General features: G+C 41.8%; 2 protein-coding genes across 4 annotated transcripts in view; one reads left to right on the top strand and one right to left on the bottom strand.

The window, feature by feature from the left end:
• The window catches only part of SCAF4 (SR-related CTD associated factor 4), a 60089-nt gene extending 56650 nt beyond the window's left edge, over nt 1–3439 (top strand). For all 3 annotated transcript variants that reach the window (XM_058523008.1, XM_058523007.1, XM_058523006.1), the window contains exon 20: nt 2137–3439. In XM_058523008.1, the coding sequence (XP_058378991.1) occupies nt 2137–3077 (941 nt within the window). In that variant the 3' untranslated portion in view covers nt 3078–3439. The remainder of the gene's footprint in view (nt 1–2136) is intronic.
• A 2251-nt stretch (nt 3440–5690) lies between these two features.
• SOD1 (superoxide dismutase 1) lies at nt 5691–13467 on the bottom strand. Its single transcript, XM_058523005.1, has 5 exons — nt 13333–13467; nt 9967–10060; nt 8217–8286; nt 7256–7373; nt 5691–6126 (listed from the first exon to the last, which is right to left on the bottom strand). The coding sequence occupies exons 1-5, from the start codon at nt 13402–13404 to the stop codon at nt 6019–6021; spliced, it is 462 nt and encodes a 153-aa protein (XP_058378988.1). The 5' UTR covers nt 13405–13467; the 3' UTR covers nt 5691–6018.
• Between the last annotated feature and the right edge of the window lie 265 nt (nt 13468–13732).

The raw sequence follows: 13732 nt of genomic DNA, 5'->3' as shown, positions 1-13732 counted from the left end.
TCTTAGGTACTTTTGTTGTCCTGCTGTGTGGTATATACTCAATAAGTGTTCACTAAATGTAGGAAGAATGTTTCGGTTTGCCACTGAATTTTGTTTCAGTCTAGGATATGGTAGAATAGGTGTGGTTCTGTATATGCTCATCGTCTGAGATTTTCCTAAGGAGAGTCTGAAGAGTCTGAAGGCGGGAGGTCTTTGCCTCCTTCGTTTATTTCATCATTTCTGGCTTTTCACTGTGGTAATTAGCATTTGTCAACTTCAGACCTGACATATGGAAGCTCAGTGTATTTACATTTTTCCCAGCTGTCAAAGTGCTTGACTTTAAACTGTGGTGGGTATTAAGGGAGCAGGGGTTTAATAAGATCTTAATGACCAGAAATGAAAAATCGTTGTGTTTTTGCTAAGTCACATATTTAGTGTTAGGATATTTATTATCTCTTGTCAAAATATATGTGTGGAATAATAGTTTCAGCACTTAACTATGTGCCAGACTCGGAGCCCACTCTTGTGTATTTTCTCCCATTTAATCTCAACAAGAGGCAGCTATTATCATCCCCATTTCTGAAGCACATATCCAGGGTCACTTCTATGTAAGATTATATTTCACCAACATAATGTATTTCTCTTTAAGCATTTGAAAGAAGGTTTTGTTTAAATAAATACCAAAGCTGGTGAGTCTTCATGTTAGAAGAGTTATAAACTGGTATACATACATTTTCAGATTCACTCTATTTAGTGCTTAAATCTGACAGAATAGTATTGGACCACATGTTGTAAGGAGTAAAAACTGAAGTAGAAATTCTTATTTATCATATTAGTATTAATTGTTTATACAGAAAATCTAGGAGCCAACAGGACTTGTTAAATGTTTGCTGAAGTAAGTGGGAGGAAGTGATTCAAGCTGTAAACATAAAATGACACAGTATTGGGGGGAAAAGATGAAACTACTTAGTATTAAATTATTGGGTTTGCTCTCAGATTGTTTTTCTGTCAGTGTCACACAAGCCTTTCTCTTACCATTGCCAGTTGATAGTCATAACCCCTTGCTCAGAGACCTTTCTGCAGTACATGGGTAAACAGCATATTCTGACAATATCTGGAACGTTTTCCATTATTAGAGTAACTCCTATTGGTTATAGTATCTGCCTTGTAATGCTTGTATTTGCAGAGAAATAAAATGAGATATGACGATGACTTTCTGTTACTTAAATGGTGAACCAAACCAGAAATCCTTCTTTTTCATATCATTGTAAATGATGGGTTGTTGAATTTGTATGACTCTTAACACTAAAACATGAGGAACCCCTCATGTAAATGGGAAATGAACCCAGTAAGTCATTGTCACTTTCAACAGCACTTGCCACCTTTAGAAGAATGAATAGAAGGTGAAAGAATGAACATTCCACCTTATTGAGCAGTCATTTTGGCCTAGCAGTGTACACATTATGCTGTGCTTTGGAAAGGGACTGGTGAAAATAAACTGTACTTTTGTGTATGAATCTTTATTTTATTAGTGTTTAAGTAATGCTTACTGCATGATAACTACATGAGGCATTTTAATGACATGGAATCAAAGAGACCTCCCTCTTTACTGGATTTTCTGGGTTAATGACCCCATTTTTTTCTAGTAATAAGTGGAATCAAGACTTGGAGTGTAAATTTTTCTAAGAGTACACCTGAAATAACCTTCAGTTGGCTTGAATAGTTCAGTCCTTTATCTCTTTAGGACTTGAGCACATTGTTTCCCAATGTGTTTCTCTTTAAGATTTTTGAGTGATAAAACAGCTACTAATGAAGACTATATAAGGAGATTTTGATGTACTTTTCCCAAAAATTGGTATGTTACAATTTCCTTTTCCAGCTTATTTCAGCCTTTACCTATATTAGATACTAATATACATGTACTAATAAAATATATCTTTTTATATGTATAATATATAAATATCTTTAAGACTCCTTGCCCTGGGTTGTTACTGGGCCCTCACAATGAGTTTCCGACAGGTAGACAGGCAAACAATATGAAATTTGAAGATTCTGGATTGAATTTCATTTTGCTTCAAGCTTCACAGGAAATAGTTGAAAATAGAATACCATCTTCTCTGTTGTTTTATTTACATTTGTATTTTTATTGCCTTTTAGGTACTCAAGGAGTTGCACCTGGTCCTGTAATTGGGCTCCAGGCACCATCCACTGGTCTTCTTGGTGCCCGCCCTGGCCTGATTCCACTCCAGCGCCCGCCAGGAATGCCTCCACCTCATTTACAGAGATTTCCTTTGATGCCACCTCGTCCCATGCCACCACACATGATGCATAGAGGCCCACCACCAGGACCAGGGGGCTTTGGAATGCCTCCACCTCATGGAATGAAAGGTCCCTTTCCACCGCATGGTCCCTTTGTTAGGCCTGGTGGAATGCCAGGGCTTGGGGGCCCAGGGCCAGGCCCAGGGGGTCCTGAAGACAGAGACGGAAGGCAGCAACAGCCACAGCAACAGCAGCAGCAGCAGCCGCCACCACCACAGCCACAGCCGCAGCAGCCACCACCAGCTCAGCAACCACCACCAACTCAGCAGCAACCACAGCCGTTTAGAAATGATAACAGGCAGCAGTTCAATTCAGGTAGAGACCAAGAAAGGTTTGGAAGAAGATCTTTCGGAAATAGGGTGGAAAATGACCGGGAACGGTATGGGAACCGTAATGACGATAGAGAGAATAGTAATCGTGAAAGGAGAGAGTGGGGAAGAAGGAGCCCTGACCGGGACAGGCACAGAGACTTGGAAGAGAGAAATAGACGCTCTAGTGGGCATCGAGACAGAGAGAGAGATTCTAGAGATAGAGAGTCTCGTAGAGAGAAGGAAGAAAACCGAGTAAAGGAAAAGCCTGAGGTGACAGACAGGGCAGGTGGTAACAAAACCGTTGAACCTCCCATTAGCCAAGTGGGAAATGTAGACACTGTTTCAGAACTTGATAAGGGGGAGTCTGAGTCTGCAGTTGCAAAACCTTCTGAAGAGTTACCTGCTGAGGCTACCTCATCCGTTGAACCCGAAAAGGATTCTGGCTCAGCAGCAGAGGCTCCTCGTTAGAGACTGGAATTTGTCAAAATGTGACAGTGACACTTCCTGGAGTGTAGAGCTTGAGGTGTACAGATGCTGTATTATATTTGCTCCTGCTATATCACAGCCCCACAGTAGTTGGTGGGGAATTGTAAGCAATTTGATTGCTTCCCTTCTATTTAAAAATAGCCACAAAATAACAAAAAATACTGAAAATATGAATAAATATTACCCTTTTTGCTGTAACTTTTTAAAAGTTTTGACTTTAAAAAGTTTACAAATCGTAATTAGAAGTGCTATTTTTTTTTTTTTTTTAATTTAAGACAAGGTAATGGTGAAAGCTCCTCAAAAACAATAGGGATGTTTTTAATAAACTCTATTTTCGTAACAAACTTTAATGTGTGCTATTCTTCCTACACTGGAAAAGGATTGTTCACCATCAAAGTTTGACCTGTTAATACTGTATTGGAGTCTAAATTAGACTTATTTGATGGAAATAGACATCTTTATGTACTTATTCTCAAACACTTTCATCTGTAATACTTTTGATTTTTAGCATTTCAATCATAAGGTAAAGGTTAGTAGTTTTAATGTTAATTGAAAAGCTTGTTAGTTTTGCAGTTCAATCAAGGTTTTCTTTTTTGCCATTGGCTTTGTGGTAAATATTGCCCTAATTAATTTGTAAAGAGAAATTTTGTTGGAGGAAAATTTGGATCCCACCTTACCAGTACATTGTACTATAAATTATCTGATTACCTGGGTATTACTTATTTAGAAGGTTGGGTGTTTTTCTTACCATCCCATTAAATTTTTCAAAAGGATGAAGGAAGTCAAGGTTAATATTTGCAACCTAAAAGCTTTTTGTCTTATTTTATATGTTTAAGGACTTAAATGCAACCTGCTGTTTCCTTGCCTGTTGCCATTCTTGACCATTTTTTAAACTCCCCTGCTGGGCAGAGGTAGACTGAACTTCTTGCCACATATAAAGTACTTTATCATCTCTCTTGCCTAAAATTGTTGGGTTAACTAGGAAAAATCATTGTAGGTTATCCATGATGACATAAAGACATCCAAAGCCAAACCAAACTTGTCCCTCAGTTTGTCCAGGAGAGCAGTTCTGCACAGCTGCTGACCCAGTGCCAAGACCTGCCGGCACCCAATCCAAGTACTGACCCAATCCAAGTACTGACGGCCTTGTTGACCCAATCCAAGTACTGACGGCCTTGTTGAAGCTTTTGTTCTCCCTAAGTTACATTGTTCAAGTTTCAGTGTGCTGAGCCCTTAACTTTTTCTTTGCCCTCATCCCCAGGCGAAGCTGCTGTATTACTTTGGTTTTTAAATAGTACGCTGCAGCAAGATCTTGCACAGGGAGAATTTCTCTAAGGCAATGATGTTCTTATGTTCCTGCCTTTGGAAATAAGAAAATCCCGTTTCTTATCTGCAGACTTGAATTATGAAACTTTTCCTTAGTTATGTTGGGCCACTGAGAAGATTAAAAGTCCTAGTGAAACTGCTTCTGGAAATACACATCTGGTTATTTATATGTTCAGATTCCAAGGACTTGCAGCCCTGTATTTCCAATTGAAAGTATTGAGAACACCCTGTGTGCACAAGAGAAGCCCAAAAGTGGTAGTGATCACACTTGAAGCCTTAAAGGTCACAAGCGAGTCCCTGTAGTTGTCTTATCCCACATATGTACCAAACTGTACATTAGTGAAATCTGTTAAATACTGTTTTTAGATTCTCTACCTACCTGATAGTGGTTTTAACCACTTATTGTGAGCATACTGTTCTTTATTACCAATTTTAAAACTTCGAAGACACTACAAATTTTTTCCAAACTAGCTTTTCCTCTCCTAAGTAATCTACATTTGATAAAGTACATCATATATTTATGATCAGAATTGTAGCTTATTTCTAATTTATCAGAGTATTCTACAACTTTTAGTTAATAAACAACCATAACCCACAATCAAACCTGAGTTAAACATTTCATTTAAAGCATTCTCTTAACAGGCGCATAAGTATTTACATTGAGAAACAAACTTGAATTCACTAATTGGGTGTGTAAATTCTTATATTTAAACAGCCAGAACCCAGAAACATTTCCTTGGTTCCATCTTACAGTGCTAGTTTCTTTCTTTAAATGGCTTATCTGAAAGCAGATTGTGCCATCCTCTACTTTTATTATAAACTAAATGTTCACAGGTCTACAAAAGTGGCAGCAGGTAGGTAAATTAATCTTATTCTTAGCTGAGGCTGTAACTTGCCATTCACAATTTCACCAGAAGTTATCAAAGGGCTCTCAAACCGTTAACATCTACTTTTTACAAACTTACATACTTTTCGAATCAAAATGCTGTACAGCTAAGTAGGGAAACCACCTTAATTTCTCTCAAGGTAACAAAGGATACCCTATTTGTCAAAGACTAAATTTCAGGTTAGTCTTAGCTAAAAGACCAGCTGCTAAAATTTTAAACGTTTTGATTACCTCATTTAAAACACTTTCAAAAGCGCTCTATGAAATAAGTTAATCCTATGAACGTACTACTAAATCTGTTCCATTTATGTTCTATGTATGAGGATCAAAGCTAGTTTATAATTTCAGTTTAGATAATTTAATAGGCTCAAAATACAGTGCCATACAGGGTACTTGTTTATTGTAGGCTTGAGTGAGAATTGAAGTAGTTCAGACAATTAAGTTTAATACCCATGTGGGATTAAGTCTGGCAAAATACAGAAATCATTGAAACACATTTTAATTGAATGAGTTTCATAAAATTATACAAATCTTCCAAGTGATCATAGATCAGTTCTCATTACAGGTACTTAAAGTAATTAAAAAAAAAAAAAGTCACACCAATTACACTTTTAAGGTTACAGTGTTTAATGTTTATCAAGTTAAATTTCTACAACTAGCAAGATAACAGATGAGTTACAAGGACTCAGACCACAACATTGCAGGGAATGTTTATTGAGCGATCCCAATCACACCACAAGCCAAACGACCTCCAGCGTTTCCCGTCTTTGTGCTTTCTTCATTGTCACCTTTGCCCAAGTCATCTTGTTTTTCATGGACCTTTAAAAAAATTTAAAAACACATAACTTAGGGCTATCAAGTAATTACCACCTCTTCTCCACAATACCCAAAAGACTTTGAAGAACCACTTAATATTAGAAAAGAACATGTTTAAATAATCCTACTAGTAGGGAAATCTACTAATATTTAATCTAGTAGTAAAAAGTAGAAACTACTACTCAAAGCTTTTTCTTGATGATGCAAACACATAAGTTATGTTCTGACACTAGGTAAGTGCTGCTATCTCTAAATGAAATACTAAAAACCCAAACAACTATGTTATGAGGCCACCACATGCTGGTCTTAATCCTCCATGAGAAATTTTAGTAACCTCAGTTACAACAGTCATTCTTTTTAGTACAAAATGCTTTGAAAAAAAGGAAAGGGAAGGTGAACCAAAAAAAATCTATCAAAATCGTGCCTAAGGAACAACAGGCCTATAAAGAAGAGGTAAATCCTAAAACTATGAAACTATTTAAACAATAGGATTTTAAATTTTGCTCATCAAACATTGATAAGTGATTTTTCTGCTTCACAACTCCAACTGAAGAAAATTCTAAGGACAAAGGGTCAACTGAAAGGCTACTGAATGTGAACTGTGCTCTGGGGTAGCCAAAAGAGAGCCCATGCTACGCACTGTTTTGCATGAACCAGATGCAGCTCCCTAGGGTAACTTGGGACAACCACTTCCCACGTGTTAAACACACGTGTTAAACAAGTGGTGGTAAAGTGCAGACATGAAGGAGTATTAATGTTGTTGAGGTCTGCCCCAGATTTTAGACCCAACAAAATGTTCTGTTTAACTACAAGGGGGAAAACCAATTGTAGCAAGAAAATCTGGCCATTTTAAAACTAAAGACTACTGTTTCCATAATGCAAATCTATTATGATCAAATGTAATCTACTTCATTACTGCATCTCAGCAGAACGGCATTCTTAACTGACCTAGATCACTAATACATCTTCACTGTAATCATCCAATAAAATAACTGTTTTTCCTAATCTGAACTAAAGGTACAATTTGTGTGGATCCTTAGAAACCAGGATTAATAATCATGAAAGCATGAAAAGATACATGACTATGTGTTAGGTAGAATTTTATGCATATCCTTATTATAAGAAAACTTACCACCATTGTGCGGCCAATGATGGAATGTGCTCCTGAGAGTGAGATCACAGAATCTTTAATATTCACATCGGCCTTACCATTTTCGTCAGCAGTCACATTGCCCAGGTCTCCAACATGCCTAACATTGAAAAAGCATGAGAGAGATTAGGACTGATTTCCGTTTAACAACATCAAGACCATTCATGAGCTACATTAAAAACTGACGGAGTCAGATAGATCTTTAAGGGTGGGCTTAGAGGTGGATATGGTAAATATCAAATAGGACCCACTTTTCCAGACTGACAAAATTTTGCAAACATACAAATTTAAAAACAAGTAACTAGACATTCTTGACACGTAGCTCTTCAAACAGGGCTTCAAGTCTGCAAACTAATGCTCTGGGAAGAGTTGTGGGATGAGGGCGCATCTCAATCTCAGAGAGAAAGTACCAAAGGGTAGATTCTCACTCTGTTAACTCTTGGCACAGCTAAGAAAGCTATGCCCCTAGGCCTCTGTTATAAAAATAAACTAATCCTTGTCCTTAAATTTAACATTTTCCTGAAAGGTTCTGAGAAAATAAACACATACAAATGGAGTCTCATCAAATTTTCAATATCAAATTTTTATCTACAAAGTTTCCTATGTTTCCCCATGATGGTTTATTTTGCTAGTGGTTGACAGTACTGTTATTCATGACATTTCCTGTATTAGTTCCCTTTGGCATTTGTATTAGTTCTATACTCAATAAATGTACAAAACCACATCGTTTTAAGTGTCCCCATTTGTCAATTCTTTAGCCCATGGAGTAAGCCATTCCAGCACTTGGGGGCAAGGTGTTACATGGGAGGCAACAAATTCAACAGCAGAGGTGGGGGGAGACCACTCAATTATCTTAAGCACACAATTGCAAGGAGTATACCCATACTGACCCCAAAAAGCCACCACCACTATTTCAATAAGAGTTAAGCATTCTGTCACTCACCTTTCTGCATCCTTTGGTCCACCATGTTTTTTTAATTCAGGATTAAAGTGAGGACCTGCACTGGTACAGCCTATTTACCAAAAAAAGTAGCCAAATTATGAATCAAAATTCTAAAAGAAACTGGTCATTGAAAAAACCTCAAATGGAGAAACTACTGACCCACATCGTAACTTCTAGGCTAATAAAACCAGGATGCAACACCTTCAACAAAATGGGCAGAGAGTAGAGACAAGTTCTAACTCCTGCGTGACGCTGGTAAAGTTAATACCTTCTCTGGTTTGCTTTCTTCACTGCCCTCTAAAATAAGATGGCCGAGACTTGATCTTCAACGGTTCTCCTACTGTTAAAATCCCATGATTATGATCCTAGTTCATAAGAAGGTAGCATACCTCAACTACAAAAAACTTACCTCCCCAGCAACACACTATACCAAGCAGCTCTCCTGTCTGTGACCTTTACTTGCTGCATGCAGAATATAGAATGGCACCTTATGTCCAAGGGCTGTTGCCTCACACAACTCCAGAGGGTGGCATTCAGATTGTGTTCTGTAAAAATGGCACTCCTGTGTGCCAGGGAACACCATTCACATAGGACAAAGCCCCCACAATGCAGGAGGTCCTTTCTTCATTCAGTGGCTGATGGAAAGTTTCCATTGTTTACAGCTGCTCCCGTCCCCCCAGATCCACCCCACCCAGGTAGAAGACCCGGAGGTTACTCAAAGTAGCACAGTATATCAAAGCCACAGAGCACCTGCCTCGCAAAGCACAGGCAATAAAACGAAGAAACAACTGGAGGAATTTTATAGTTGTTGAAATGGATCAAATCTGGACATTAGATCACTATTTATGGGAACCAAATTATGGAACATTAAACAAAGTGCCAGCAAAATGAATCAAGTTCTCATCATAAACAGTGTAAACATTAAGTTCAGATAACTCAAATATGGCAAAAGACCACGAACTGCAATTTAACCCGTAAACTTTTGTTAACTTGCTTCTAATCCCACACTGAGAAAATGAAACTCAATCCAAAGCACCAAGAGTTTACATTCTATCTTCAATTTGTCTCTTCCTTCTGTCCTACTAGGGAGCTTGTTTGGAGGTGTGGAGCTATTTCTACAGGGTGATGCAAATAAACGCGACTTGTGCGTGAAGCAGCCACCCTCAACCCCAGCTCACTAACACCGGAGATCACTGCAGAGGATAAGAAAGGAGCAGTTTTTTTTTTTTTTTTTTTTTTTGGTGAGGAAGATTAGCCCTGAGCTAACATCTGTTGCCAATCCTCCTCTTTTCTGCTGAGGAAGATTGGCCCTGGGCTAACATCCCTGCCCATCTTCCTCTACTTTATACGGGACGCTGCCACAGCACGGCTTGAGAAGCGGTGCGTCGGCGCACGCCAGGGATCCGAACCTGCAAACCCCGGGCCGCCGAGGCAGAGCACGCACACTTAACCACTGCGCCACTGGCTGGCCCCAGGAGCTGCATTTTTTGTTTCCTCTTGTTTTCTTAAAAAACACCTGAGACTCTTATATAATCAAGCCATAATCATGATAAAAAACATCAACTCCTTCCCCTTCCTTTCCACACTTAGAGTCAAAAACCAGTTTTGTGGCTAATCTCCCTAAGGTTGACTTTAGTAGTCACTAACTTGACTTTTCTTTTTTTTTTAATGTTTAGGGCTAACTGTACTCAGTCCCATTTATCTTACTAGGTTAAACCAGTATGGGTCACTAGAGCAGCCCAACACCCACCTTGTGTATTATCTCCAAACTCATGGACATGGAATCCGTGCTCGCCTTTAGTCAACCCTTCAATGGATCCCGACACCACGACTGGCCCATCTCCCTTTATTCAAAGAAAAGTGCAAGAAGTTTGAGAGAGCAAGTGCTTCTGAACAAATAAAACAGCTGAATTATCTCTGCCACTCACAGAAAACGGGAAAGAACATGGACTTGGGAGTTAAAAATGATCTGTGTCCAAATGCCCGGCCCACCACTTTCTAGCAGTGGGTCTCCAGCGAGCTGCTTAACTGCTCTATTCAAATGTCATACAAATAAGTTCTTATTTATTTTGTAAATACTTGTTGATCGTTATACTTGCACACGGTGAGTATATGCGTACACAGCAAACTTTTAAACCCAAATGTTAGCACATCATACGCTTTTGAGCACCGTGCTTTCTTCATGCAGACAACTCTTCCATACAGCAAACATACACATTTGCCCTAAAAAAAACAGAAAGAAAGAAAAGGCACTCTGGAAATGTCCAACTGGCTACCTGAGGATCCCTGTTCTCCATTCTCCATGAGAGGGGTGACCATCAGTTTCCAGCATAGATATTTTTGATTCATGCCAGAAAATATCCTATCTCACTGCCCCTGGGAGACTGAGTCTAGTCTAACCAGAGGTACTCTTTTCTGAAGTCTTTTTAGGCACTGAAATCTAGATAACCTTTCCACTCTCACTACTGAGACCAAAAAGCAAGGATAATAAAAACACCAAAGCAGGTGGAAAAAAACACAGAGGCACCGCCATCCAGGCAATGGTGATGGGTAATCATACTGCATGGCTGCATACAGAAATCAAGGAAGTTACTATTACAGCTAGAGAAGAGATCCTAGGAGTAAAACAAAATATACACAGCACCCACACAGTAATAAACATGATGGTGTCTTTGTTTTTAAATAGCCAGGGCCAACAGTTACAAGAGGTGTTAACTGGGAAGATTTGACTTTCCACTAGATAAATACTACTGCTCAAAGGAAGTAGCGTGGCAACTGCTGCCTTTTTGGCTTTTCTTTTTGAGAATAGATATACTACGATTCTTCTAAGGACAACCTTTAATTCTGGAAAAACTCAAATGTGAAATATCCCCCAAAACACGCTGTGTTATCAAAGCACAAAGAGACAAGACAAATTCTGGCAAGCCTCCATTTAACGGGTAATACACAGAGCACATACAGTAGTTCAACAGCAAGCTGCCTGGGTACAGCCCTACCGGGGCCAGGCTATCTCAAATGAGGAAAACAGGTCAGGGAAGCAAGAAGGAAAGTAAACTGGTCCCGCAGTGTTGCCCTGGGCTAATGAAGGCTCAGTATGGACACATCTCCCAATTTTTCAAGAGAAGCTAAGAATTTGGACTTACAGGTGAAAATTTCTGATTTTTAAAAATTGGGGGGAAAAAACTGGAAATGAATCCAAAATTTTAAACACTCAACAGGCCAAACAAAAACAGTTTACTGCCAATTTAATACATCTGCATATCTGGAGAGCTGTAATGCTGAACTATCAAGGGTCTTCATTAGGCACAAACAGCACCACCAAAATGAAGTTTGGAACTTAAGAAGGAACCATACAAGCCACTCAGGGAAGGTGGGAAAACTAAAGGAACCTCAGTTATGAATGGACTCACAGCTTGGCTTCGGAATGAAGCACCAGGAGCCATTTCTCACTGGCCAGAGGGAAGGGATCCCTCAGAGGTTGCTTCCATTCTCTGGTATCCGGGAATTATGTGGGGAGGAGAGGGGACCCACAAAACAAAGTCTGGCAAATGAAAACAACAAAATGTAGTCAAATGCCAAAGAGGCTTTTCCAGAAAATCTGGAAACCACTTAAAAAACAAAATTAGCTCGAATTTAAGTTCTCTCTCATACAAATTTCAGAGATGGATACTTATCTAGATTACTTTTCCTGTCCTCTCACATTTCTGTAAACCTCTTTAAAGACTAAATCTCATTCATATATTAAATATTCTCTCATGATTAATTAGCCAAGTACAACATAAACAATTTTGCACCGGTTGGTAACCTAAGATTGGGGGAACAGTCTGATCATAAGCATCTTCCTTACACACACCTGTTTTGCAATATCATCATGAGTATTTCGGCGTATTTTATTTTACAAGATTTGTTCAGAAATTTGTCTTTGGCCCTCTCAGTAACGGGCCTATTGGTAGAGCAATTTCAAAGTCACTTTACAGAGAACTGGGTTAAAGGACTCCAAGAACAGAGTGAAGTGACAATTCCATGCAAAGGAAACAGTCCAGGTCTCCTAACTTTCAACTCCCAAACGCACCCACTACCCTCTACCCACAATAATTCTCAATCCACGGTGCACACTGGAACCACTTTGGAAACTTAAAAAACAGCAATGTTCAGACTGCACCCCGACAGATTTTGATATAACTGATCTAGAGTTGGGCCCGGGTATCTGTATTTCTTAAAAGCTCCCCAAATAAGCCTACTGCGCCCCCAGGGTTAAAAATCACTGCTCTGGAAAACCCCCAACAAGGGAGTTGTTTAGATCTGGCTTCTTGAGGTCTGGAGGAGGAATAGGAGCTTTGTCCAGGGTCGTCTTCTTTGCCCTTACAGCCTGAACATGACCTAGAGCAGAGGTCACCAAATCTTTCTGTGAAGGGCCACATACGGTCTCTGCCGCATATTCTTGTTTTTCACAACCCTTTAAACATAAATATACAAAAAACCACTTAGCTCGAGGGCTGCACAAACACCGGCCCCGGGATGGATTAGGCCCGCAGGCCGTAGTCTGCAGACCCCTGAACTAGAGAGCTCAAGTCGGAAAGCAAGCCCCAAAAGGATAACGGATGCGACAACACCCCGGCGGCCCGGCCGCACCCGCCCCCCCCGGATCTCAAGGACTGGCCAGGCCCCGGACTGCGCAACTCAGAGTCCGCAGGATCCTCGGGACCCACAAGACGACCCCGCAGGGAAGAACCACGGCCTCTCCCAACACGTCAGCTCTCCGCCTTGGCCTACAGACGCCGAGGCGGCGGCCAGGGAGGCCCTGGGCCTCGCTCGCTCTCGCCTCCCGCCCGGCACCCACAGGACCCGCCCGGGTGTTTCCTGCCCGCACCCCCACCCAGACCCCGCCACGCACGCCGCCGCCGGGCCCGCCTGGTGACTCAGCACTCCGCGGCCGCGCGCGGCGGGCGGCCCGGGGACGCCGCACGGCCTCCGGGCAAGAGGCCCAGCGCGGCTCGGACCCGCCGGCCCGGCGCGGCGGGGGCGTGGCGAGGGCGGCCGGAGCCCGGCCAGCCGCCCGCTCCCGGCCACAGGTGCGCGGGCGCAGCCTCGCCGCCGGCCTCTGCCCAGCCCTTGCCTCCTGCTTGAACCAGATGACGCCGTGCACCGGGCCGTCGCCCTTCAGCACGCACACGGCCTTCAGCGACATGACTCGCGGGGGCGCGCTCCGCTCCGGGCTCCGAGGACCACAAGCGAAACAGACGGTGCGACAGAAGACGCCGACGCAAACCGAGGCGAGCGCGCCGCGGCGCCTTTATAGGCCGAGCCCCACGCCCCGCCCATCCTGGCCCGGAACCAATCGGCGCCCACGCACTCAGTCCCCGCCCCCCCGGGGGCCTCGGCACGCGAGTGGCCGGGCACGGCGGGGGGCGGCGCCGAGGAGCCACATGGGGAACCTTGCGCCTGGCGCTGCAGGCTTCCTGCGCCCTGCGGCTGTGAGCCGCCCAGAGGGCTCGACCGTGGAAAAAACCGTTTTC

This window comes from Diceros bicornis, chromosome 27 (assembly GCF_020826845.1).
Source record: "Diceros bicornis minor isolate mBicDic1 chromosome 27, mDicBic1.mat.cur, whole genome shotgun sequence".
Taxonomy (NCBI): Eukaryota; Metazoa; Chordata; class Mammalia; order Perissodactyla; family Rhinocerotidae; genus Diceros; species Diceros bicornis.
Note: the sequence above shows the minus strand (reverse complement) of the source record. Positions and strands in the feature narration are given on the sequence as shown.

Bases quoted from the DNA above. Each gene is read 5' to 3' on its own strand.
- SOD1 (XM_058523005.1), bottom strand. From the start codon at position 13,404: ATGTCGCTGAAGGCCGTGTGCGTGCTGAAGGGCGACGGCCCGGTGCAC. The intron at 10,061-13,332 runs GCAAGGGCTGGG...CTTTGAATAAAG, and splicing joins TCATCTGGTTCAAGCAGGAG to GGAGATGGGCCAGTCGTGGT. The intron at 7,374-8,216 runs GTGAGTGACAGA...TTTCAATGTTAG, and splicing joins GGACCAAAGGATGCAGAAAG to GCATGTTGGAGACCTGGGCA.